Raw genomic sequence first — 27,648 nt, 5'->3', positions numbered from 1 at the left:
AGAGAGATAGCAGTCTGGTGACATCACCTCCTCCTCCATCTGACGACATTAAGGCCTAGTGATTGGCCACTAGGCTGGTGGAGTGGTGCATTATGGGAGGAAGGTACATGATCCCCCATACTCTGAAGCACCGGTTATTTTGCATAGGCTGTGATGGAAAGAACGAGCAGCTAGGGAGTCACTGAGGACAATTATTAATGGGAGAGGGTGACTCCTTTACACAGACATTGCAATGACAAACCTGTCATGGCTGTTGCTTTATGTGAATAATAAACACCATTTTCACTACACCAAAGTGTGTTGGTGAAGATCCCCATTTTCTACGATTGCATGGTGCAGCCATCTACCAATTCACTAAAGTACACAGCATAAACTGTGGGAAAGCCTGAAAGGAGTGCGACGGATAAGTCTCGGTACACAGACATGGTCACTTTGTTCTGAATGGGCAAGGAATGTTGTCTCCTTTAAAAAGGGAAAGAAAAAAAAAATGGCTCTTACCTGCAGAAGTTCTGTCAAAGAGGTCAGTGCTTGTTTTCGCACAGACACAGCAGGATCTCTGCACCGTTCTTGCAGCGTGGTGAGTTCCTCCGAACTGCATGGGATCAGATTATATTTCAGTATACTAACCAGGACCTAGAAAGACAAAGAACAGCTATATTACAGCATCAGATAAAGATTCTTGCAGGCCAATTCTTGGCCATCCACTTTTCTCATGGTTGACAAAGTCCACAGTAATAGGATGATGAGGCTGGCCAAGAAGTGGCCCATTGTATATATTTCGTGTATTGAGTCAATGAAACCAATAGAGGAAACATGCCAATTATTCTCTTTCTGTGGTAATAGTCTAAAAGTGGACCCATCATTAATATTCACGCATCACATTACTAAGCATAGGCACGAGAGGAACAACCGAGAACTGGGGGGGGAAGCTTCAATCCAATAAAGGCCATTCAGCATACTTCTTGAGTGGGTTGGTCTTTTATGCTAACTTAAATTTCAGCAGAGATGAGGAATGGGGAGCGATGTCTGAAATGTACCTGGAGAGCCGACTTCCTGACATTTGTCTTCTCATCACCAGCCCTCATCCTGAGAATGTTTAGCGTCTCTCTTCCTGTAAAAAGACAAAAAAAAAAAAAGTTGTGTGAGCCAGAAGTGTGTAAAAACTCAGCTAGATCCTCTTTTAGCTAAATACACATCTACAACCAAATTGTGAACAGACACGAGAAAATGTAAAAATGCCACTTTATAGATCGCTGGTTCAGCCTCATCTGGAGTATGCGCTCCAGTTTTGGTCACCAGTCCACAGAAAAGGATGTCCTGGAGCTGGAGAAAGTCCAGAGAAGGGCAACTAAACTAAGGGGCTAGAGGACCAAAGCTATGAGACAAGGTTACTAAATTTAAACAATGTTCACGCTGGAAGTGAGGTGATTAAAAGGAGGGGGGACATAATTTTGATGTACAAAATGTTTAATGGTGATAGCAACATCAGCAATAAACTGATTACAGTAAACTCCATAACAAGGACTAGAGGCCACCATCTAAAATTGGAGAAAAGATTTAACCACAAGGGGCGTAGGGGCTCTTTTTCAGTTAGAGCGGTTAGGGCCTGGAACTGGCTGCCACATGAAGTGGTATCAGCTGAGTGTTGAATCATTCAAAAAGCATTTAGATACCTTCCTCAGAGACCATAACATACAGGGGTACAGGTACTCTTAAAAACTGGATGCCCCCAGAGATAGAGCCCCCATCGATGGATCCCCCAGAGATAGAGCCCCCATCGATGGATCCCCCAGAGATAGAGCCCCCATCGATGGATCCCCCAGAGATAGAGCCCCCATCGATGGTATATATATATAAAAAAAATATATTGAACTTGATGGACCTGGGTCTTTCTTCAACCTCAAATACTAGGTAACTATGTAAAAAATACAAAATAAAATAAAAAACCCGCAAAAGTAGCTTACCATCGGCTCCTAGCTGGTCACCAGCCTCTGATACTTCAATGGTCCGCATGACAGCAATTGTTTTTCCAGCGTGACTAGAGGCTGGAGAGAAGGATTAGTGAATCATCAAGAAATACAAAATATGCCAATAATGGTTTGACAATCACAAACAAACATCACATTTCTAAAAATGTCTCATACCGTTCACTAGACTCTCGGTGGTAAAGTGGTCACCAATTCCGGACACTGTCTGGCAGCTACCTGCAAGGTGAAAGCACGGTGAAATGTCTACACCGATGATCAGCAGAGGGAGCTGGGAGGACTAGTCAGTCAGGCCAGAGGAACAAATGTTTGAAGGTAAAAATAACACAACGGCCCCCGTTTGGAAAGTATAATGGTTTTGGGAGAGAAGCAGATTTACACATCTGTAACTACTTAGCAGTAAAATAGACCAAAACAGGTAATAGCTCACCATTGGCTCCGGGATGGTCAGCGGCCTCTGATACCTCAATGGTCCGGGTGACACCAATTGTTTTTCGGGAATGACTAGAGGCTGGAGAGAAGGATTAGTGAATTAGCATTAGAAAAATGAATAAATTATAAAGTCTGTAGAAAATAGTTTGACAAATCACAATTCTAAAAAAATAAAATAAATAATAATTCTGTAGACAATTCTTTGACAATCACAAATAAACATCACAATTCTAAAAAAAAAAAAAAAAAAAAAAAAGGCTTAATTTCTCACCTTCTGTGCCATTCACTAGGCTCAGTGGTAAAGTGTTCCAGACACCCGGCACTGTCTGGGACCAGCTGCACAGCAAAAACTTCCCCTATTCCAAGATAATACTTTCCTCCCTACCCACAAAGATGGATATACCAAACCATATAACCCAGCAGATCCAACACAAGCTTGGAGATCATTTAGCTGCCAGTCCTAACATTTATCTGGAACCACAGCCTCCCATAAATGCCTCAACACCCCAACAAAACAAGGGAGATTAAAGACACTTTGCTTAACAGAGCTCTTAACCCTAAATCTGACGCTCATCAGACCAACAATAAAAGTTAAAACCTTAAACTAAAAACAGCAACAAAACACTCAACTCAAAAACAGGGCCACACACATGGCAGGAATGGAGGGAACCATTTGCCCAATATGGACATCGAAAGCACCACAAAGACATGGACAAGATATGGACCCATCTTAGCACATTATCCAATAAACTAATGAGACCAAACTAAAAAGCAACACATAGGAGGTGCCAATCATCTATAATAGGATTTGTGCCGTGTAATTTTTAAATTTCAAGGTCTATAAAATCACAAAACTATCACTATTTATCAGTAGCTGGAATATTCAGGGTTCAGACTTTGGGTCCAAAGTAATAGATCCAGGCAAACAAAAGACTGCATGACAGCCTACATCTGCCTGCACTGTATGCAGCATACATTGCCCCAACAGAGTCCCCATACTTCAGACCAGACACTTGCTGAGGTTTTACAAAGCAAGGCCCCCCCACTTCCAGTCCCTAGGACAAGTGCTCATCTACCGAGACCTCAACGCCAGAACAGGAAGAGAAAAGGACTATGTAACCGGTATTTGCAGATCCCCAGATGTATGTGTTTCCATTGAGAGTCATGAGTCAATACAGACACAAGGACATAGGACAGTACAACCAACAAGAGTGGAAGAAATCTACTGACTGAGTCTACACACATGTAATTATTGCCCCCATTCATATATATTTCAAATCGTACAAATTATCAACAAATGCCAAGAAAACCTTGGGATGACCTATATATATTATATACTTACTGCCCAGCAGCAGTTCTTGAACCCCTTCAGAGATGGCGTTCTTCTCCAGGAACTGTGCCAAGCAGGAGAGGGCTTTGCTGCGGACGGTAGGCGCCTTGTCCGAACAACGACTGAACATGACAGTCTGGATCAAGAACTTGTGCTGAAGAAATTTTAGGTCGTCTTGAGGGAAGGAAGGGTCTGCGGCTCTCTCTGGCAGCTCCAGCAGAGCGGCTGCCGCATCAAGAGCGAACACTCTGTAGGAAATCTAAGGGAGTACAACATGGAGGCATCAAAGTAAGTTTGTAGTCTACAGCTCTAATGAAGTGACTTTGAACCTCCAGGTATCTAAAAGTGCCTCAGAACCTCCTAAACCTGGAGTGTCACATAAGTACCACATAACTAGGAACTGGATGTCATTTCCTTCCCACTGCAGAACCCCATGCCTTGCTATTGGCTTGAGAGCCAAGACAAAGCTCCATCTGCATAGCGGAAATCAATATTATTGCATCGGACTAGCTTAAATTTAGGCTCCCATGGTGCTTTGCAAGGAATCGTGACATATCAGCAAGTAGCTAGCAATTCAGAGATGAGACAGTGAAGTAAATCCTGGTGCTTGGGCAGTTTTTGGCTATGTTCACAAGTGTCTGACAAAGAGCAGCCCCTGCCACAGCCTCTCACCCTGCGACTTGCTACAAAGTTACAATACTGCAATCGGATCACTGAAGTAAAAGGAGACTGAGGAAATGCTTCCTCTTGCTTGCAGGACACCGATGACAACTTGCATAGGACAAAGTTAATGGACTGTGGAGGTCAAGGACAGCCTTTTAAAGGGGAACCCAACTCATTAATTTAACTATCTCACAGAACAGTTACTTTTATGGCATGCCAACTGTCAAGGTTCCCAACGTGCTTATTTCTTGGCTGTCATTTCAAACCCTCAAATGGCTGGTGCCACAGCTGATCACATGTGCAGCACAATGGCATCTGTAACCCAAATAAAAAGGAGAGGAAACCTTCTTTGGCTCTAATGGATAGAAGAGTTAAAAAGGTAAAACAAATATTTTAAAAAAAAAGGTAGAACTACAGCATCTCATATAAAACAAGTGTGTACTGTAGCACTTAATTATAAGTCCATCTGCACCTTTCTCCTGGCCCCCTGACAAAGTCCCCAAAAATATACTTGTTGATCCTGCGAGTGAAATCCACCTAATGTACCTTCCCTTGATGGGATAGCAACAATGCTACGCTGCTGCTGAATTCAGAGCAGAGTTGTCACTCATGTAGGCTTGCTTGCACTGCAGTGGGATGAAAAGATGTTACAGGGGCTGTGACCACCAACTTGGCCCTCCTTATGCATAAGCTTGTAAATGAGCCCCTAGTCCCCCCCCCCCCCCCCCCCCCCCGCTCTGCCGCGTCTGCACTCAGCTTTCTGGATTGACATCTCTGCCTCTGTTGCTGAAACCCTCCCAGCGTGAGCTGTAGTGTACGTGGTCAGCAACAGGTGGTACGTGTCAAAGTAACAACCATATGAATGGCCGGACCCAAGGTTTCCCAGCAGAACATTGATCAAATCATCATACTGCACTACACCTCTCAGTGGTCATAATGTTATAGCTAATCGGTGTATAGTAACTGTATTTGGTACTTTAGATTGTACAGAAGCCTCTAGTAGTACTTTAAATGTACTTGGCTATAATATATACACAGAAAAGAAAGGCAGGGAGGAAGAAGCTGTAGTCATTACAGTTAATACAGCATTTTCTTATGTTACCTTTGAGTTCCTGGAGAATTTGTACAGCCACTCTATGAATGATGCGTATTCTGCATTAGGAAGGCGGTCTTGTAGTTTCACCAGAGTTTGCGCGGCTGACAGGCGATAATCTGACTTATCAGGACACTGTTGAATGCAAAACAAAAAACAGATGAATGCAATGGTGGCATTGCACTAGATCAGGGGTAGGCAACCTTGGCTCCCCAGCTTTGCTGAAACTACAAATCCCATAAGGCACTGCAAGATTCTCACAGCCACAGACATGACTCCTGGAGAGAGATGCATCATGGGATTTGTAGTTTCAGCACAGCTGGAGAGCCAGGGTTGCCTACCCCTGCACTAGATGAAATGATATGCCGTATTATTGTAGAGGCAGATCAATAATACGTTTTTAAAGCCCAATAGGACTTTTTAGCAAAAAAGAAAAATTATATAGACCCATTAAATACATTTCAGGTTCACCAAAATAACAAAAGGTGTGCAAACTCTTATAGTTCATTTTCTTTAGAAAACTGCTAAAAAAAGGAGGAAAGAAAGCCTGCGCCCTGCCAGCATGCTGCAGGGAAGGACCCTTGTCTCCGTCAGTAGTCTTTGTACAGAGGTCTGACACCCTCTGCTAGACAAAGCTAACCACTAGTGAGTAGGATCTCTGCTGACTGCAGAGTTATAGGCCTGGTGCAGCAGGGAGTGTGTGTGTGTTGGACTTCTGCTTCCATTCAGAGAGCATAGGTCTTTTCGCTACAGTATGTTGGAATGGAACAGACTTTTCTACTCACAATGTGGCTGCTTTCTAAAGAAAATTAAAGTGACATTAAAGTCAAAAATCTTTTTCCCTCCCCCCAATGTTAGTGTAAGGACTTACCTTAAATTAGGTTTCTTAATCCGATCTTTCCTTTTCATCTGTCTTTCCAGTGCTGCTGCGGGTCTCCGATCCAGCGCTGACTTCTCTGAGCTTGCTGGCACTTCCTGTGCCACGGTGTCTGCATGCGGGTGCACGCGTCCATAGACTTACCTTGCGTCTCTCCTCATCTCCCGGCCGAAAATGTGAACTGCGCATGCGCCCGCCACAAGATGCTATGCGGCCACCTGAGAATTTTCACATTTTCGGACAGGAGTGCGCGGGGAAGACACAGGTTAAGTATTAACCCTTTTCAAAGCGGGTTCTCTTTTTTTTTTTTACACTTTTTTGCATCTATCTACTGCTTGATAGCAATATATATATGCAAAGAAGCCGGAGGGTTTAATAACCCTTTAACTAAGATTTTGGACAACTCTTGTTTTGATGCAGCTGGAATGTATATTTCACCAAATTAAACTGAAAGTTCATGTGGGCTTCAAAGCCCATTAATGAATGCAGGTATAAAATGCAGAGGTAAACTATGAAAATAATCTATGTGCGCAAAGTGAGAGGTCACACCTAACTAGCTCCTTGCTTAGATGTTATCACTTGCTTAATGTATTGCGCTAGCACCATGTTAAAAAAAAAAAAACACATGCAAGCTTAAAGTGACATTGAACCCTCAGATTTTTTTAACATAGAACAATACTGTAATGTGTGCCTTACTGTAATCCATGGTAGTTTCCCTTCTCTTTGCTGCTCTTCCTTTTAAATCCATATCTCTTCTCATGCTTGGGGAGAACTTCCCTTTGCAGCTGAGTGCCTCTTCCTGTAGTGCTGGCTCAGGTTGTGAACCTACACACAGACACCATGTATCCATTTCAGAGACAAGGCAGTCTGCTGCAAAACAGAAGTTCTGCCCAGCATGAGAAGAGATACAGATTTAAAAAGGAAGAGCAGCAAAGAGAAGGGAAACAACCATGGATTACAGTAAGGCGCACATTACAGTATTGTTTTATGTTAAAAAATCTGAGGGTTTAATGTCACTTTAATTGACTGTGCAAGCTGCAGTAACCTACAGCATTGTATATCTGGTATCTAGCAAAATATAGGTCTTATAGTTGTGGGTTACGTAGCTGTAAAAATCCAAATCAGGCATTACCTTGGCACAATTGTGTTGTAATAGAATGTATAGAACAGGAAGAGCGATTTCCTTCAGCTTGTCCACAAGGAAACTGTTAAGACATATACAGGAGTTATAAACAAGGGTAAAAATAAAAAATCATCCTCACACGACACCAAGATGGTTGAAAATCTATACAACTAAAAGCAGACATGGCTTAATTTAAATAACCATGTACAAAATGTACAGGCAAGTCCTATAGTTATATAGCACCAGGAAGTTCTCGCCACCTCTGGCGCTGGTCACATGATCTAAGCAGAATGGGGAGGATTGTTTAGACAGAACCGCCAATTGGCCTAATATTCCCCTTTATGATTCAGGAACAATGCAAGCACCATTGGTCACATGACTTGGCTGGCTGAAGAAGTAAAGGGTTCCTGGGATTAGGTATTTGTGTACATATTTAGTACTAAAAGCAGGTTTTTGCTATCATTTCTAAGAGACAGAGTATCGATTGCTAAAATAATGTGAATCTTGAACTAAAAATCGGCATTAATTCATACCAGACAAACGCAACAGCGTGGTCCCTTGCACTGGTCACGGGAGCGTTGATTGCAAGCAAGGAAGTGTTTGAACCTGGCCCTCCTTTAACCATCAGAATGACACTCAGCAGACGTTGGAAAAGCCAGCGAAGAGTCTACAAGTAGGAGAGAGGAGACATAAGGGGACAAGTTGGAAAATGGCATATGTCAATTCCTGTGCCTAGCTACTGACAGCAATAGAAGTATCTGTGATAGAAGAGAACATTGCACATCACGTTGACAGACAGCTATCTATATCACTTTAGTTGCCACTTGTGAATGTCTTAGCCCTTAACCTTCCCCTAACACAACATCTAAAGCCGACTTTAATAAACCCTGCGTCTCTCTCTCTCTCTCTCTCTCTCTTCCACTTTGTGACCGATCACAGACAGCTAGAGGATTACACTTTCATTCTTTACCATGTATGCTGAACATCAACATTAGCTTTAGAGTCACTTTAAGGGTCTGAGTGAAAACGCATGGAACGCACCTGATTGCCTTCACCATGGCTGGGCTGACACAACAACCACAGCCCATGATATGCCAACTCCGGCACATAGTTCAAGCGGTTGACACTGCTACAAGAGGGAGAGAAAATATCAGTGTTAGATGCATCTGAGAGTAATACCATCACAACATGCAAAAATCAAATCCAAAACCTAATAGAAGTGATGTCGCTCCAAATAAATGTGTCCTTTCATAGAACCCATGAGGCAGGGTGCTGTGACACGTACAGGAGCCTGCTGATCCCATCCACCAAACCATTTTACTACAGAGCAAAGACCAGCAGATAGTCCAAAATGATTTAAGTCACTGGCGTGCAAAAAATAATAATACTAATACATATATGTATTAGTATAATACATATATTGTATAAGCATGTGAAAATTATTATTATACAGGATTTATATAGCACCAACAATTTGCTCAGCGCTTTACAAAATAGTGGAGACAGCACAATACAGTTTCAGAACAATAGGGTTGGGAGGGCCCTGCTCGTGAGAGCTTACCATCTGGTAAGATTACACAGACATCCTGTTCCTGAACTGTTTACAGCATTCCCATCAGGACTTGCCTACAAAACGTGGCTATAGTCAGCTTTGGTCAAACTAAAAATAAATCTGTATTTCTATATTGAATTTCCACAAGTTCTATCCCACGCCTAATAACCAGATCCATCTAGAAGTTTGTAAACATTGAAGATGCCCATAGGATGTACTTCCTCAATGCACTGGACACCATTTTACTCCCTGGGAATATGCATTTCCTAGTGGCACTACTCGCAGAGCCTGCCCTCTGAACTACAACTCAGCGTCTGAACAGTGTATCATCATCATTGCTTGCTGGAAGCAATGCATGATGGGATATGTGGCCTTGATAAATGGAGATTGCATCATATCAAGCAGCAGGGAAAGACGCAAAGCACACTGGGAGTCCAGGAAGTTGATGAAAGTGATGGGCAGATGGAAGGCAGCGCTCACTACATAAAAGGGATTTTTTTCTAGTAAGCTTTGATTGTATTATCAGAGACAACTCCTCCAGTATGTATTCTAAGGATGCACCGAAACCGATTTGTATCGATCGAGTATTTGGGCGAGTACTCTTACTCGCCCAAATCCTACAATTCTAACCAGCGATTCCGGAGCTTCCTCTGACCGGCAGTGTTGCGAGGGAACATGGAGTCGGCTTTTCTGATTGGTCGGCTTAATGCCGATTGGCAAGGAAGCCGGCTTCCTGGCCAATTAGCTTAGAGCCGGTCAAACAGCATGCAGCTGGCTTCCCAAGCAATCAAGAAGCTAGGCGGCGGGTAATGACACACTGCCCTGCTACTGATTCCTGATTGGCCAGGAAGCCATCTCCATGCTAATGGCACACCGGCCGGCTCCATGCTAGCGGAAGTACCAGTATCGGTGAGTGCAGAAAGATAAATATCGGTACTCGATACAGAAAAATACGGTATTGATGCATCCCTAATGTATTCCTATTACAGTGCTGATGTTATAACAGGAGAGTATTTGCTGGGACTTTACAGCCTCCACTCCTAGCTACTCATCTAAGCCTTGTACCAAAACAGTCCTGAATAATAGTGCAAGATTAACTCACATGGATTCCGAAAACGACAGCTGCTGGGGAATCGTCTCAAAACTAGTCAGGTTTATAAAGATCTAAAGAAAAAAAAAAGTGATTTTGGTTACGAGTTGCCTAAAGGTTATAATTTTTAGAATGCATTCCTCTGTAGGAGACAAAGGAAATAAGAGCTCGACTGAAATTCTGCTGCACATTTTATGGTAGGCAATTACCATTTTCGGTAATTAATACTGATGGATTCCCAGGGTCATAACACTTGCTGGCAAGTGAGCTTAAAGAACATGTAGGGAAAAAAAAAAAAAAGAGAACTATGAGGGGAGTGCTTTTCACTCACCTCATAGTTCTAGCCGACCTGTGACAATGAGACTGTCACAGGTCGGCTCAGTAGATCGGGAGGTGAGCGAACACATACCAGCGTTCGCTCACCTCTCGATCCTGTCACGGCTCTCTGCCGTGACAGGGGAGGGGCTGGATTCCCCCCTCCCCGCCAGCGCTGACTGGCGGAACGGACGGGGGAGGGTACAGCTGGCTCTGCCTCTAGATAGGCAGAGCCAGCTGTCAGTCACGCAGCTGGGCGGATCCCGGCACAATTGTCGGGATCCGCTTCAGCGTCTCAGTATACCGCGAGCAACAGCTTGCGGTATACTGAGCCTAGGGTGACGGGAGGACGCTAGTTTGTGTCCTCCCGTTATCCGGAGAACTATGGGGAAAAGCCTTAACCCCATAGTTCTCCTTTAATCATTAACCCTTGCAGTGGGGCTAACCTGCAAAGGTTAACTACTCTTTCTCGTCTAGGGACTATAAATAAAAAGTTATAGTCAGCCGATTCCTGTGAGCTGGCTTGTTGTTAGGCCGGTCCTTCCAGCCTCTCTCCCCCTCCAGTGCAGCAGTCTTAGATCCGAGTCATCATGTTCTATACAGAGTGTATTGGTGGTCAAGGGACATAGCATCGCGTAGGAGACAGGCTGGAAGGAGTGCTGCGAGCCACTCTGAGGTTTGGGTGAGTAGAACTAGACTAACAAGCAGTTAACCCTTGCAGTGTGGGGGTAGCCCCACGGCAAGGGTTAATAACGTTTTTTTTCCCCTGGAGTTTAAAAACTATCTTGACAAGCAACACTACTTCCAGCAAGAGCACAAGTGCCGTTACTTTCCTGACCTGTGGGACCATCAACCAGACAAGCTAATGTGTCTTTATTCAATGCGACTTCCTTGTAGCGGAGTCAAGCCAAGCTGACCTGATGGCACGCTCACCTGCATGCAGTGCAGCATGCTCTGCTGCTTGTCCTTCAGGGAGAACTTTGGCAGGAGACGCAAAAAGTTTTTCAACAGAAGGACGATGGCATCTCTGATGTTCATGAGATCTCTGGTAGAGAAATAGACCTCATTTTCCGCTTCATCTTCGGATAGATCTTCCAGCTTATATAGAACACAAAGAAGGAAGATCATCAGTACTTAAGATACAGCTTTTTTTTTTTTTTACTTTATTTGTACCTGGTGGCCCCGCCAGTAGCACACTTCCTTGTCTGTGGTGACAACACTTGCTAACCGTATTCTATCTATAGAGGTGATGACTTGACATAGTAGGACAGAAGTGTCCTAAGATCACCGCCCCATCTCCTCACCCCCCTGGTCAGACCCAGCACAGCCTCCTGAGACGCCACACAGCCCTGGTGAGCAACAGACTATTATTCTGCATTGTTGGGATTTGTAGTGGCAGAACGACTAGGGTCGCAGTGGTTGTAGATGTGACTGGGCCCTGGTGCTCCACCACGGTCCTAAAATTATCAGTCTGTATTGTTTAATAAAAACTGTCACATGACAAAAAAACAAAATGATATGTGACCTGTGACAGGCCTCTTCCCCTCCCAATCACAAAGCTCTCAGAGAAAACTCCATTGGACACTGCAGGCTCTACACCTCCTCCTGCATTATATGCAAATTATGTAAAACGCAGGCGGCAGCAGCATGGAGCATCATTATAGTGTTCCGTGTAGAGCAAATCGAGGGATCCACTGTGCACTGTATATACCCCAAGACTATACTAGAAAATACTTTTTCATCTGTGAGTGGCTACAAGTACTCTATGGCGTAAGGACCAGGCTAAGCATTTTAACATGAGCCCCATCAGCAGCGTTACCTCTTCCTCGCCCCTCCGCACAGGCCTGGGACGTTTTCTGCCTCCGCGATTGTCCCCCTGAGAGCTTTTCATGTTGTCCTTTTTCCGTTTGCGGCTGGAGTCTGGATCCTGCGGCCAACACTTTTCCAGGGTGTTCATGCATTTCTCAAACAAGACGGGGTGAAACACCTGATTGGCGACACTGCCTGTCATTTGAAATACAAACAGACTTGGATGAGTAAAAGTTTGCTGTAATGCCACACAGAGCTGAGGACCCTCCTGCCACCTCCATGACATTCTGGGGCCAATCAACAAGCAGCAGCCCTACCATATGATTGTGAAATAAGTCACATGCTCCACCATACCCGAAAACACTGGGTATTCTCTTCTGACTGCTGAACGGAGCGGCAGCGGATCAAAAGAAGAGTTTGGGCTGGTAGGCAGGGCGACATGGCACAGTACAGGTTCTCTTTAGGTGAAGGCACCGAAAGGTGGCAACAGGCACTTCTACCATAAACCGAAAATACATTTTGATGTGCCTAGAAATCCCTTCTGATCCTAGGTGACTAATGAACGACATCCTCCGCTTTTCATATAGGGAGCTGTGTACTTGCTAACTGAGCATCAGACACTTACCGGGTATCTGCAGGAGCAGGAAGTACAGGCCAGCTGCGTGCAGGGCCATAGACTTTTGCATAAACCCCGACTTCTTATTCTCTCCAACGTGGACAAAATGGTAGAGCACAGCCACCAGGGAGTTACGGCAAATGTCATTCTCTGCAAACAGCGCCCAGATGCTCTACAAAACAAACAGACATTTATACAGTGAGGTGCTTTGCATCCCAATACCTCTGCATATGTACAGATTTGAACTTCAGCTTCAAAACACCAGATCACTGACCAAGAACAAGTATGCAGATAAGAACTTCTGATAAGCAGGGTCATTTTATTTAAATTCAATTTCTTAAAACCATTTTTTTTTTTACACTTAACTTTATTGCTCTCACATCGCCTACATCTGTGGCAGCGAAAGGGTTAAAGCTTCAACAATGCTTGCCGAACGCTCAATGTTCACACTACTCGAAAGGTGCCCATACACTTTACGACCCTCGCAAGACTTTTGTCTTGCGAGGGTTGTAAAGTATTTAAAAAAACGTACGATCTGCCCATCTTGGACAGGCAGATCGTACTTGTATCGGGGGCGGGCTTCCGATGACCGCAATGCTGAACGGGCAGTGTGCGTACACCGGCCCGTTCGGCAGTGATCTCTCGATCATGTTAAAAACCAGCCGAAAATCATACGATTCTCGGCTGGTTTTCCAACATACTCGATATGCAAAAGACGTGTGACCGTACATTATAAACGGTCGCACGCCTTCCATACACTGCACGATTCGTACGAGAATCGTGCAGTGTATGGCCACCTTTAGAAAAGCTAAAACCTGTGTGAACGAAGCCTCGCTGTGAGAATATCACAATCATTGAGATCGCCCCCATCATTTGCAGGCAGGCTCTCCTACCAGCGGCCACATCCCATCTGATATGGCTGCAGGTCCTTCATAGAATGTCAGGACGTGGACGAGAAAGACTGCGACAAGGCCGGCAAGAAGAGCGGACATGGGGTACCGGCCGTCACTACTGGAACCAGAGGGGATGAAGATCTTGGGAACTTTTAATAATGTAAAGAGCTTGGTGCCAAATTATTCACGTTAAGGTCACTGCAAAAGGACAAGGGGGCACTCTTTGTAGATTGTTGATCCCCGGAATATCTGATTGCCTTATGGAATCAGGAAGGAATTTTTTCCCCTGTTGGAGCAAATTGAACCGTGCTTTATAGGGTTTTTTTTTGCCTTCCTCTGAATCAACAGGGTGTAATTGTGGGCATAGTGTTCTGTTTAGGCTTTTCTTTCTTTTCTTTGCATCTCTATAGGTTGGACTCGATGGACTTGTGTCTTTTTTCAACCTGACTATGTAAACATCATTCCTTGTTATTCCATCCCCCCCAGACCATGGGTAGGCAAATGCCGGCCCTCCAGCCACAACAAATCCCATTAGCCATTGCAAGACTGACAGCCACAGGCTTGACCCAGATGGGCACGATGGGATTTGTAGATTCAACACAGCTGAAGGGCTGTCGTTTGCCTTAGACAAACGAGTATTGGAAGCTTAAAAGGAGAACTATGAGGCGAGTGAAAATCATTCATCCTCATAGTTCGAGCCGACGTGTGACAATGAGACTGTCACAGGCCGGCTCAATAGATCTGGAAGTGAGAGAGCACATAGCGTCGCTCACTTCTCGATCATCTCCCTGCAGAGAGCCGTGACCGTCACTCACCGCTCCCCGTAGGGATCTCGACAGTATTGTCAGGATCCGTCCAGGCTGCGGCGGTCTCAGTATACCACGAGCTGTAGCTCACGATATACTGAGCTTTGGGTCACGGGAGGAGGTTAGTATATGTCCTCCTGTGACACTTAAGAGAAGTATGGGGGAAAAACACTGACCCCATAGTTCTCTTATAATCCTCTGGGGAGGGGCAACATTTATATTTTTTTCCTGCCCATGGTTAGGCATCAAAACAAGCTTTCACTGACCTCCATAGCAGCAAGCACTGTGGAGTAACTGATCCTCAAACTGCAGCTGAAGCTTCTCAGTTTTACTTTTCTCTCTCTAGCTCAGCTTCCCCCTCCCAGAAGTGACTTAGCAGCCCGCCAGCCTTCTCCGCCAGCACAGGTCAGAGTGCCAAGACCTGACTTGAACAACCTTCACTGCTCCTCTAGCACACTTTGACAATGCATTGATCCACGTTGCCTGAGCCTACAGAGGTCAGTGGGGGCTTTTGTTAAAGTGTTTTTACTGCTTGTTATGAATTTCTATATCCCTAGTCTGGCTTCACATACAGTACACAACTCACCCGCATGTTCTCCTGATCGGCAGAAGCAAACGGCAGCAGGCCATCATACAGGTTGGTAAACGCCTCCACTCCGATCTCCAGGATTTCAGCCTCCACCCTGGGATCCAGAGGCTCCGCCTCTGTGAATTCCAGCTCCCAGACAGAATCCACCCATGCTGAAAGCAGAAGATAAAATCAGGAGATTTACTGCAAACGTTAAAACCCCCCCCAAATTATGCAAATATTTTCTATGGGCTCCTCCCTTCCTATGGGCACAGGGAAGAATGTGCCAGGCTCGTCATACACAGACATTGTTTTATGAAGCAACACAGGTTAACATTGCTGACCTGTCTGAAAATGCTAGCTGCCTGGCTTTCTTATGCTTTGCTACCTTAGGAGTCGCTGAGCTGAAACCAGCATGGTAGAGGAGGGGGGACCCCCCCACATGCTGTGACTGGGAGCACGAGGTGGGGACCCACCACATGCTGTGACTAGGGGCAGAGTAGTAGGGACCCCCACATGCTGGGAGCAGGAGGGGGGACCCCCACATGCTGGGAGCAGGAGGGCGGGACCCCCACATGCTGGGAGCAGGAGGGCGGGACCCCCACATGCTGGGAGCAGGAGGGCGGGACCCCCACATGCTGGGAGCAGGAAACCCCCACATGCTGGTAGCAGGAGGGGGGGACCCCCACATGCTGGGGCTGGGAGGAGGGGGGGGCCCCCACATGCTGGGGCTGGAGGCAGAGGAGTGTGGGACTACCACATGCAGGCACTGGAAGCAGAGGAGTGGGGGACCCCCTACATGTTGGGGCTGGAAGCAGAGGAGTGGGGGACCCCCCACATGTTGGGGCTGGAAGCACATGCCTACCTCTCCTCAGGCTCCGCAGCCCAAAGCGGCCCAGGGCCTCCAGCACCACCGCCTCCTTGTCAGCCATCAGCTGGTCTTCTTCACTGTCTCCTCTCCTTCGTTAGGCGGACAGCGCCAAAACAAGAAAACAAACCCACCAATCGGCGAGCTTTTTTCTTCGACGTCACCAGTAAGCGCCTGTATGCCGCCCTGAGCCCTCAGTCGCCATGATACGATTGGACAGTCCCCCTTTCACGCACGACAGCTGCCAGTAAGTAATATGGAGGCAGCTGGATGACGTCACGACGTCGGAGCTCCGCATACGTCTTATCTCCGTTCTTTGGCGTCCATGCTTGCGCCTGGCAAGTCGGTCTTCTCACGCATGCGCACCATGCCGCTCCGTTAGCCTTTGCAGGGTCGGCGCATGTGCAGTGTAAGAAGCAGGCAGCAGCGGAGAGCAGGGGGGCTCCGGGGGGAAATCGGTGCAGAGCTGTCAGTCTCCTGATCGCCGGTACCGGACTCCGCCATGAGCTTCTTCGGCTTTGGCCCGTCCGCGGAGCTTGACATCACCCTGAGTGACGCGGAGAGCCGCCGGCGGGTGGAGCACAAGACGGAGGACGGCAAGAAGGAGAAATATTTTCTCTTCTACGATGGTGAGACCGTGTCCGGCCGGGTCACCGTCAACCTGAGGAGCCCAGGCAAGAGGCTGGAGCACCAGGGGCTGAAGATCGAATTCATCGGCCAGATTGGTGAGATGGGGTGTGGGGCGAGCGGCGTCGGCCGATGGGTGGAACCATGGCGCTGGCGATTGCTCTTCGGCAAGCTGGTGTCGTAAATAGGTGCGATTTCCCTGGCTAAGCGTACATGTTTATACTGTACGGCGAGATCCCCGACGTTGGCAATATCAGATCGGAAAATCCATACTGTAAAATCGATTCTTCCCCATCGGCATGGGCAATAGTTAGGGTCATGGTGCCCTGTAGACGTATAACAGCGTGCAGAAGAGCTGACGATCGTTCCGTGTTGGGCTTTTGGCTTCATAGTGCCAATAGATCTAAATCGGCAAATGGAAGAGCTGACGATCGTTCTCCATGGGGATTGTGGCGGCATGGTGAGCGGACGATCCTTCTCCATGAAGCTTGTGGCGGCATGGTGAGCAGACAATCATTCTCCATGGAGCTTGTGGCTTCATGGTGAGCTGACGATCGTTCTCCACGGAGCTTGTGGCGGCATGGTGAGCAGACAATCGATATCCATGGAGCTTGTGGCTTCATGGTGAGCTGAGGATCGTTCTCCATGGAGCTTGTGGCTTCGTGGTGAGCTGACGATTGTTCTCCATGGAGCTTGTGGCTTCATGGTGAGCTTAGGATCGTTCTCCATGGAGCTTGTGGCCGTATGGTGCCCATAGACATACAGTATATGTGTGTTCGGAAGAGCTGACAATCGTTCTCTGTTGGGATGGGGGCATCAGTGCTCATAGACATAAATCGGCAAATGGAAAGGCTGACGATCGTTCTTCATGGAGCTTGTGGCGGCAAGGTGAGCCGACCATCATTTTCCATTTAGCTATGTTGGCCATAGCCATAAATGTGTATTGAGAAGAGCTGACGATCATTCTGTGTTGGGCTTGTGGCGTCATGGTGCTTATAGATGTAAATCGGTGCCGAGAAGGACTACTGATCATTTTATGTTGAGCTTGTGGCGGCATGGTGACTGTAGATGTAATTGGGGCCCGAAGAGTTGGCGGTCAATCGGCTTTGTTTGTGGAATCATTGGGCTTATAATGGTGAATTGGCCCCCAGGAGCTGACGATCGTTTTGAACATGTGACATCGTGGTACCTGTAGATGTAAATCGGCATCTGGGAGATCTGATGATTATTCTGTGCTGAGTTTATGGCGCCATGATGCCTGTAGACGAAATGGGCGAGTGGAAAAGCTGACGATCGTTCTCTGTTGGGCTTGTGGCATAACGGTGCCCATAGACATAAATTTGCATGCGGAAGTGCTGACGATCGTTTTGCGCTGAGCTTGTGACATGGTACCTGTAAATTGTAGACATGGCACCAGCACACCAGTCCTTTTAGGATAGCGAAGGCTTCATTTATTGAAGTTCTTTGTCATATGAACAAGCGCTTTCGGGACCACACAGGGTTCCTTCATCAGGCTTTATCCTGATCAACATTGCAATGAGATTTGTAAATAAAACCTTTCTGTTTGTTTCAATCAATGAAAGGGGTGGAGCCAGGGAAAGTCAGGCTGGGGAGGAAAGTCTACATGGTGCTGGACGTCCTCCAGCCAGGAAATGAGGCAGGCTCTATCTGACTTGCTGCACCTTGTAGAAGAAGAGAAGCTCATAGCATGCAATGACATCAGGGTAAGAGTAGGGGAGCCGGTACAACTGTGCAAGTCTGAAGGGAAGGTCGGAGGTTAGATACAAGACTGAAGGGAAGGATGGAGGTCAGATAGAAGACTGAAGGGGAGGAGGGAGGTCAGATGCAAGACTGAAGGGGAGGAGGGAGGTCAGATGCAAGACTGAAGGGGAGGTCAGATGGAAGACTGAAGGGAAGGTCAGAAGGAAGACTGGAGGGAAGGATGGAGGTCAGATCGAAGGCTTAAGGGAAGGCCGGAGGTCACCTTTTAAATGGTAGCATTTCTTTCTAGCTAACATCTGTCATGGAGGATCGCCATGGTAACTGCATCACTCATTCTTCTTCCTCATACGTGCGGTCGGTACGGGTAGCATGTATGCCGTGTATAAAATGGGTCGCAGAGCCGCACGCCGGGAACTCGGATTGCTGCGTTATTGTGTGTCTTAGTCATCAATTTGATTTGGGTTTCTTTTGTACCGTCTGAGTCACCTACATACCTGTCACAGCGCTCGCTCGCCCGCACGCCGCCTGAACTTCTCTTTTGTTTTTTCCAGCCGAAGAAAATAAAATACTCATCTGAAGCGTATGTTAGACAAAACATTTTTTATGTCTGTAGGAATTGGGAAGGGTTGGATCGCCTGTCAGATTTTTATTGATTTAAAAGGTAAAAGCACAACAGGGGCCACGGAGCAAATGGTGAAAGAGTCCAGGGAGCATTCAAGCCCAATTCCGTGATAAAATAAGCCCCCCCACTCACATCGCTGGGCTGACAAAAAACACTTGAGGGTCCCCTTTCCCACTCACAAGGTGGTCATGTGATTATCCAGTGCCGGGTATTTCTCTCCTCTGTTTACTTCCTGCTGGAGGTCCTTCATCCGGGTGTCCATGTCACTGCCTGCCTGGCATGGACAATTCCTGTTAGCTGTCCACCGGGGGGTCCTCTCAGGATCTAATAGAAACCCTCCCATTCCCCCTTTCTGGGCTGAAAAACCCCCCAAAAAACTTGGTCCCCTTTCTTAGTGTGGTCACATGACCATCCAGTGCAGTGTCTTTCTCCCCTCTGTTTACTTCCTGCTAGGGGTCCTTCATCCGGGTGTCCATGTCACTGCCTGCGTGATGTGGACAGTGCCTGTTATCTGTCCCCCGGAGGAAGGGTCCTTTCAGGATCAAATTTAAAAAACTCTCCCATCCCCCTCACTGTTTACTGGGCTGAAAAGAAAAACTCGAGGTCCCCCCTTTTTTTTTTTGAGGTTTACTTCCTGCTAGGGGTCCTTTATCCGGGTGTCCATGTCGCTACCTGCTTGATGAGGACAGTTCCCATTAGCTGCCCATTGGAGGGGTCCTCTCAGGATCCAGAGGACCGCTGCTGCCGGCCCGAGGAGAGTCAAGGTGACTTTTTTTTTTTTGTCAGCGTCATTTCACGCCTCCATCTTGTGGGTTGGGTCTGTGGCTGTTGTAAATACGGACACATGACGCACAAATTAGAGCTCATATTGCCTTTTCTGTGCACCCATATTCCCCATGCGCCTCTGGGGTGGGAAAACGCATGAGAGGGATTTATTAAATACTGGGAACAGGCAAAATCTGGAGCAGTTGCCAATGGCAACCCATCAGCTTCTTTCTTCAGTTTGTTCAATTAAGATTTAAAAATGAAAGAGAGAAGCTGATTGGTTGCCATGGGCAATTGCTCCAGGTTTTGTCCGCGAGCAGGCCCCAGTGTGACGCACATTTTTAGAAAGCGTAGAAAAGATGCAGCAAGCGGGATTTTTCATAGACGCAACGGTAACTAGTCTTTAATTGCTCTCGGCGTGTGCGGCGCCTTTGGCGTGAACGGCCCTTGGTGAAGTCTGCCGGTCATTTCCCACCAGTGGTGGATCACGGAGGCCGAGCGATGCAACTGAGGGGGAATTCAGAGTTCTGTATGTGCAATACAGTAGTGGCAATATGGAACAGCATGGAAAGATGCAGACGCATTGACGGTGAACTTCACAAATCCGAATAGGACAATCCGCGCCCGTTTCCCCCTCTCAGGGTGCCCCCGCTTGGCAGGCCTGTTTTTTGTTAGCCCCGTTGCCCCCCGCTGTCACGTTGGGGCCCAGCTGACCGCGATTTCCTCATTCCACCTCTTGTGTAGCTTTTGTTTGATGCACGCAGATAGAAGAATGAAGACTTCATCACATATTCTTCCCTCCCCGGAGCTGGATAGGGGGGGGGAGAGAGATCTCAGGCCCCAGCGAGTCAGATCTCGGTAAACAGACGGCCCGCTGGAGGAAGTCTTCTCTACTTCAAAGGAGGACAGGAAACAGCTGGCGCGTTGAGTCCGCTGCCGGCGTTTCTGAGCAGAAAGCTTGATGGTTAGAGAATCGCGGGCTGAGCGGCGGAACGTGCGGACCACCATTGACTACATGAAAGATGCGTTATGGTCCCCAACCCCTGCAATATGTTTTCTCTATTAGGCCTCATTCACACGAGTAACAGCCGGCCCGTACAGATCCGTGTTGCGTGCACGGCCGTATCGGGCAGCTCCCGGGAAGGACAGGTGCTGCGTATGATTGCGCGCAGCAGCCTGTCCTCTATGGGACTATGTGGCCGTACGCCGCCCTACGCTCACCCGAACTGCGCGTCCCTGCGGGTGTCCCTTCTCGGACGCAGACAGGATCCATCCTGTCAGCGTACGAGTTGGGCGGCGTACGGCCGCATAGTCCCGGGAGCTGCCCGATACGGCCGTGCACGCAACGCGGATCTGTACAGGCCGGCTGTTACTCGTGTGAATGAGGGCTTAAAGGGAAAGGGTAATTCATCAGAATCTGGAGCAGTTGCCCATGGCAACCAATCAGCTTCTCTCTTTCATTTTCAAATCTTAACTTAACAAACTGAAGAGAGAAGCTGATTGGTTCAGACTTTCTTTCCTCTGGTTTTAATCAATCCCCCTCATTGTATTTTGAGCAGTCTAAGGCCCCATTCACACTAAGCATTTGCATTTTGCGCGATATCGCGCAAATGGTTGGATTGAGCAAACTAGAATCGCGGCAAAATCCGCTCCAACAAGGGTCCTGCTGTAGCGACGCACGACAGCGACGGACAGAGCCCCATCCCATGCAGTGGAGAGCGATACCGCGCGGTAAATACCTGCGATATCGTGCGGATTACCGCGCGATAAATCGCTCAATGTGAATGGGGCCTTAAGTCTCCGTTCAAACTTTGGCGTTGTGTGAATGTGCATCACGCTTGCGGTGCAGAAAAATGTGGGACGGTCGCAGCTGAAAACGCTGCAGGAGCTACTTTGCTGCATTCGTCGTGTGTGTGGCAGCCCATTGATTGAATGGACTGATACGTAGCAATGGCGGCAGAAGCGCACAGGAACACGTGTTCACGTGTGTTTCATGCAGCGTAAAGTGTTAATGGGGCCTGAAGGAGCAGTCCACTTTTTAAAAAAGGGGTAGGCAAGCTCCGACCCTCCAGCTGTGGTGCAAGTTAGAATCTCGTGGGCCATTGCAAGCCTAACCCAATGGCATAATGGGATTTGTAGCTTCCACAGCTGTAGGGCTGGAGTTTGCCTACCCCTGTTTTAGACCATGTTAGATGTTGCATTTATATTAAAGGTGCAACATGATGCAGGGTTGCATACGCTATCCCCTTAAACCCAGACTGCTCCCCCTTCCCTTACTTGAATCGTGGGGTGCTTCTTGCTGTAGGTGGCTCTTTTTTTTGTTTTGTAGCTCCACCCACATACCCGTATCATCCATTCACAGTAGAAAAAACTACAGAGCACCAGCAGAAGGGAGATGTCACCTTTCACTTTCCCATGGGAATGAGTTGGGGCCGATTCACACCACAAAGGCTGCGGCCTCTGGAACACAAGCCAGCTGGCTCCCTGCATTCAGGGGGCGGGAGGGGCGTGGCGGTGCATTGAAGTCAATGGCACCGCAGCCACGCCACGCACCTGGAACGCAGGCACATTAGTCTTTGCCTTTCCGCTCCAGTGCGATCTGCAAAAATGCTGCAAGGACTATATTTGCAGATCGCACTGGACCTGCGTTCCGGGTGCCGGCAATTGCACTGCAGGCGGGGGTCGTGGCTGCGGTGCCATTGACTTCAACGCACCACCACGCCGGCTTGCGTTCCAGAGGCCGCAGCCTTTGTGGTGTGAACCGGCCCTTAATGTGAATGTAAAGCTGAACTGTTTACAATGTTGGTCACCAGGTCTTTCCTTAATCCTCCCATTTGCACAGGCTTGGGACAATTTGTACACGCATTCTAGGGCCAGCTGACGTACCAGCATGTCTTTGGAATGTGGGAAGAGTACCCAGAAACCCATGGCAGCAACATGCACCCTTCATTCCAGTAGCATCCTGGCTGGGATTTTGATCCATGGATCCCGGCACTGCATGGCAGAAGTGCTAACCACTAAGCTACTGAGGTTTTTCTACTTGCTGTATACTATAGTAGTTAAAGGAGAACTATGGGGTTAGGGCTTTTCCCCATAGTTCTCCTAAGGGTAACGGGAGGACACAAACTAGCCTCCTCCCGTCACCCAAAGCTCAGTATACGGCGAGCTACAGCTCATTATATACTGAGACGCCGCAGCCAATACGACAATACTGTCTGGATCCACCCAGCTGCGTGAGTGACAGCTGGCTCTGCCTATCCAGGGGCAGAGCCAGCTGTGCCAGCCCCCTCCCCCGTCCGTTTCGCCAGTGAGCGCTGGAGGATCGGACAAGGGATGGGGGGGAATCCCTGCAGGGAGCCGTGAGTGACAGGCATGGCTCTCTGCAGGGACAGGATTGAGAAATGAGCGAGCGCCGGTATGTGTTCGCTCACTTCCCGATCTACTGAGCCGACATGTGACAGTTTCATTGTCACAGGTCGGCTCGGATTATGAGGCTTGAGTGAAAATCGCTCGCTTCCTAATTCTCCTTTTAATGAATGAAGTCACTCCGATTCTGACCCTCCGATGATGAAGTGCAGCGCCGTCTCCGGTCTCTTCCGCCTCTTTTGCTGATTTATTCTTTTTTCCATTTTCCTCTGCAGAGCTGTACTATGACCGAGGGAACCACCACGAGTTTGTGTCCTTGGTAAAAGATTTAGCTCGACCCGGAGAACTCACCCAGTCCCAGAGCTTCGACTTTGAGTTTACCCACGTGGAGAAGCCGTACGAATCGTACACGGGTCAGAACGTGAAGCTGAGGTAGGGATCGGATGTGGCAGTCCCGTTTCAGTGTCCGATTATAGCAGAGCACCGTCGGCTCCTTTCTAATAGCATACGTAGGGCTTTGTCCTGAAAATGACTTTATCTGATTTATTTGATGCCAGGGGGCAGGAGGAACATTTGTATGCAGCGCATGTTCCAGTGCAGTGTCGGTAAGCATGTGCGTACGAATGCAGAAAAGGGGACAGGTGGTAAAAGCTGCAGAAAAAGGGGCGTCTTCAGCATCGCTTAACCCGGTGGTTCTTAACCTTTCTAGGGCCGGGACCCCTTGGTAACATTTGCCAAGTTGTGGTGACCCCCAACGGTAAAATTTAGGAATGACGCGGTTGCTTCAGCGACATCTGGCGGCATGGCGGGAGAACTGACACTGCTGCGCTGGGAGAGGGCTGAGGAGGACTCTCACCTAGCACAGGTTGAGAACCACTGGCGTACGCCATCAGAATAAAAATAAAAAAACACCATAGTAATGCATAGCTAGATTCCTATTGGCTATTTCACTTTGCAATAGCCAATAGCAAACAAGCTATTGCACCCGCCCTCTGCTGCTGTCAAGAGGACCTGATAGAGAACTGCATGTCCCCCTCTGCTGATTGACAGCAGCAGAGGGCGGGTGCAATAGCTTGTTTGCTATTGGCTATTGCAAAGTGAAATAGCCAATAGGAATCTAGCTGTGCATTCCTATGGTGGGGTTTTTTTTCTGACTTACGGTGGCCAGCGGCCCCCGATGTCAGAAAAAAAAACAAAAAACGATCGCAGGGAAAGGTTTACTCTGCTTTACACTTTCCAGGAGAAAGTGGTTCTTTCCCGGGCGGCCAGGAGACGCTATCTAATAGTGGGAGACTCCCGGGCGACCCCTGGCAAATCGTGATTCGACCCCCGAGGGGGTCGCGACCCACAGGTTGAGAACCGCTGGCTTAAACCCTTCCCTCCCCCAGCCATATCACAGACCTCATATGCACTATTGCTTTGCTCTCGGAGCACACTCAATTTTGCCCCCCAGAACTGTGGCCACCATATCACCAATAGTTCCCGATCATACAGTGACAATCAGGAAGTCGGTAGGATGGGCTCCCGATCACATGATCGCTGTGGAAGCCAATCACATGAACGGGAAGCGTTTTTTGAAACTCAGATTTGCATTGTTTCCTGTGTCTCCGCTGTCCCAGAGATGCAACAGGAAGTGTTATACAGAAATTCCCCTCTTAGATAGTTGTCACTGGAACAGGTGTCCCCGGTGTAGATTTTCCCTCATCTCCTTGTTCTGGTGACGACTGTAAAAGATTATTTCTAAGGCTAGGTTCACACCAGATGCAGTGCGTTCCGGCCCGATTCTGGCCAGAACGCACCGCATTGCGGCCGGCTCACATTGTGCCTGGGGTGCGATCAAAACTTATTTTGATCGCACCGGACCGCAGGCATGATGTGTCCTGCGATCCTGCGCAGCCGTTTGCATTAAGGCCGGAGGGCGTGGCTACGCTGCCATTCACTTCAATGGCTCGCCACGCCCCCTCCTGCCCCACAAAAAAGTGAGCCGGCCGCGATGCAGTGCGTTCGGGCCAGAATCGTGCCGGAACGCACTGCATCTGGTGTGAACCTAGCCTAAGACTTAAGCGGAAGGGAATTTGAACTGTTGGGGGCCTCGATGATTCTATTACAGGCATGCAGAGAAAGGTGAAAGTGCAACTGAAGCCAAAACATTTTTTTAGTTGTGGGTAGAGTGGAGAGGGATTAGAACAACTGCTAGTTTTTTATCATTGTCTGTGTCCCTCTCCATTTGTTCTGATGATTTGTTATCACTGAAAGCGCAAGAATATCCCAAATTTTGGGTTGTCACCACAACCGGAATACATGTGAAATCTTCCAATGGGGATGCTAGTTCTGGTGACCCTGCTGACCACCAGGGATTTCCCTCACTTTGGAAGGATTTCTACTCGCTTCCTGTTGCTATCGGACAGGAAGTAAAGGGAAATCTCCTCAATGGAGACACAGATGGAAAAATTATCCCTGACTGGTTATAACCCTCCCTTTACTCTATCCAAAAGCTTTGGCTGCAGTACTGCTTAAAGGAGAACTATGGGGTCAGTGTTTTTCCCCATAGTTCTCCTTAGGGTAACGGGAGGACATAAACTAGCGTCCTCCCGTCACCCTAAGCTCAGTATATAGGGAGATACAGCTTGCAGTATACAGAGACGCCGCAGCTGAAGCGGATCCCGACATCGATGTCGAGATCCGCCCAGCTGCGTGACTGACAGCTGGCTCTGCCTATCTAGAGGCAGAGCCAGCTGTACCCGCCCCCTCCCCCGTCCGTTCCGCCAGTCAGCGCTGGAGGATCGGAGGGGGGATGGGGGAATCCAGCCCCTCCCCTGTCACAACAGAGAGCCGTGACAGGCTCTAGAGGTGAGCGAACGCCGGTATGTGTTCGCTCACCTCCCGATCTACTGAGCCGACCTGTGACAGTCTCATTGTCACAGGTCGGCTAGAACTATGAGGTGAGTGAAAAGCACTCACCTCATAGTTCTCCTTTAACCTCCCTGGCGGTCTGATTTATTTAATTTTTTTTCTTCCTTTTTTTTGTTCTATTTTTTTCCCCGTTATTTTTACTTTTAAAATTCCCGTTGGTTCCGCCCCCTTGCGACACGGACGCTCGCAAGGGACGGAAGACGGATGCCGGCATCGGCCGGAGGACACAGCGTGGCTCGAGGGACAAGGTAAGTAACGCTACGCTGTAACCCTGAGTGTGGCTAAGGGTTACCACTTATGGTGCTGAAAATTAACCCCGAGCCACACTCGGGAATACCGCCATGGAGGTTAAAGGTACAAATTTAATTTGTGCATGTAGCAGGCTGGCGGGAGTTCCGCTTTGATGTAGAATAATGGATTGTAATGAATCATTTGCTGTCTTCCAGGTATTTCTTGCGTGCCACCCTCAGCCGTCGCTTGAATGACATCGGGAAGGAAATGGACCTCGTGGTCCACACGTTAAGTACCTACCCGGAGCTCAATTCCTCCATCAAGATGGAAGTGGGCATTGAGGATTGCCTGCACATTGAATTTGAATACAACAAGTCCAAGTATGTCCATTGGTTGTAGAAACAAACTTGTATATGCAGTTATAGGGCCAGTCCTCCAGGAGCTGATGTTTTAGTTGGGGATGGGGGCTATTGTCCCTCAGGGAGCCCTGAAATAAGATCTGCCCAACATGATCACACAAGGTTAGGTCAGGTCTTTTAATATGACGCTTCCAACAAATGTTAACCTTAGTAATTGGAAGATGTTAAAGATCCCATCCTCCCTCATTGACAGGAGTGTTTGTTGCAGTGCTACAAGTCAGGTGCTCTTTAGACCGCTGTAAATATTCCCACTTTTTCTCCAGATATCACCTCAAAGATGTCATCGTTGGCAAAATCTACTTCCTGCTGGTGCGGATCAAGATTAAGCACATGGAGATCGACATCATTAAAAGAGAGACAACGGGCACCGGGCCCAATGTTTACCACGAGAATGACACCATCGCCAAGTACGAGATCATGGACGGAGCACCCGTGAGAGGTCAGGAGCTGGTGGTCAGCAGGAGGGGTTCACAGGGAGCCAATTACTTGAGTTGTCAAAGAGAAGCAGCCATGAAGGTCATTAGGGACACCACACATGCTGCCTAGTTCTTGCTGATGCATTGGTCATGTGGTCTCTTTAATGCTGGGCACAACCCTTACAACCATCGCAAGACTTTTGTCTTGTGATGGTTGTAAGGTAATTAAGAAAACGTACGATCTGCCCATCTTGGACAGGCAGATCGTACTTTCGATGATCGCAAGCCGTGCCCCCCTGAGGGGCGGGCTTCCGATGACCGCAATGCCGAACGGGCAGTTTTTTTTTAATCTTGCGAACATGCTGCACACCCGCCGAACATCGTAGCATGCTCGGCGGGTTTTCGAACATGTTCGTAAGTTAAGTCGCGCGACCTTACAGTAGTAGAGGTAGCACGGCTTCCACACACACACACACACACACACACACACACACACACACACACACACACACACACACACACACACACACACACACACACACACACA

General features: G+C 47.9%; 2 protein-coding genes across 2 annotated transcripts in view; one reads left to right on the top strand and one right to left on the bottom strand.

Moving 5' to 3' along the window:
* NCAPD3 (non-SMC condensin II complex subunit D3) overlaps window positions 1-16,143 on the bottom strand; it is a 31,291-nt gene extending 15,148 nt beyond the window's left edge. The window contains exons 1-16 of the mRNA XM_018559017.1: window positions 16,018-16,143; window positions 15,171-15,325; window positions 12,895-13,057; window positions 12,280-12,464; window positions 11,394-11,558; window positions 10,158-10,219; window positions 8,545-8,632; window positions 8,037-8,170; window positions 7,513-7,585; window positions 5,513-5,638; window positions 3,760-4,006; window positions 2,416-2,496; window positions 2,145-2,204; window positions 1,965-2,045; window positions 1,038-1,111; window positions 499-633 (exon numbers count right to left, since the gene is read on the bottom strand). Coding sequence (XP_018414519.1) covers window positions 499-633; window positions 1,038-1,111; window positions 1,965-2,045; window positions 2,145-2,204; window positions 2,416-2,496; window positions 3,760-4,006; window positions 5,513-5,638; window positions 7,513-7,585; window positions 8,037-8,170; window positions 8,545-8,632; window positions 10,158-10,219; window positions 11,394-11,558; window positions 12,280-12,464; window positions 12,895-13,057; window positions 15,171-15,325; window positions 16,018-16,084 — 1,896 coding nt within the window. The 5' untranslated portion in view covers window positions 16,085-16,143. The remainder of the gene's footprint in view (window positions 1-498; window positions 634-1,037; window positions 1,112-1,964; window positions 2,046-2,144; window positions 2,205-2,415; window positions 2,497-3,759; window positions 4,007-5,512; window positions 5,639-7,512; window positions 7,586-8,036; window positions 8,171-8,544; window positions 8,633-10,157; window positions 10,220-11,393; window positions 11,559-12,279; window positions 12,465-12,894; window positions 13,058-15,170; window positions 15,326-16,017) is intronic.
* A 239-nt stretch (window positions 16,144-16,382) lies between these two features.
* The window catches only part of VPS26B (VPS26, retromer complex component B), a 13,888-nt gene continuing 2,622 nt past the window's right edge, over window positions 16,383-27,648 (top strand). Inside the window, exons 1-4 of the mRNA XM_018559027.1 lie at window positions 16,383-16,745; window positions 23,398-23,554; window positions 26,482-26,646; window positions 26,949-27,124. Of these exons, the coding sequence (XP_018414529.1) occupies window positions 16,523-16,745; window positions 23,398-23,554; window positions 26,482-26,646; window positions 26,949-27,124 (721 nt within the window). The 5' untranslated portion in view covers window positions 16,383-16,522. The remainder of the gene's footprint in view (window positions 16,746-23,397; window positions 23,555-26,481; window positions 26,647-26,948; window positions 27,125-27,648) is intronic.

This window comes from Nanorana parkeri, unplaced genomic scaffold (genome assembly GCF_000935625.1).
Source record: "Nanorana parkeri isolate BGI_ZX_2015 unplaced genomic scaffold, ASM93562v1 scaffold376, whole genome shotgun sequence".
Lineage (NCBI taxonomy): Eukaryota > Metazoa > Chordata > Amphibia > Anura > Dicroglossidae > Nanorana > Nanorana parkeri.
This window is presented reverse-complemented; position numbering and strand designations above follow the sequence as displayed.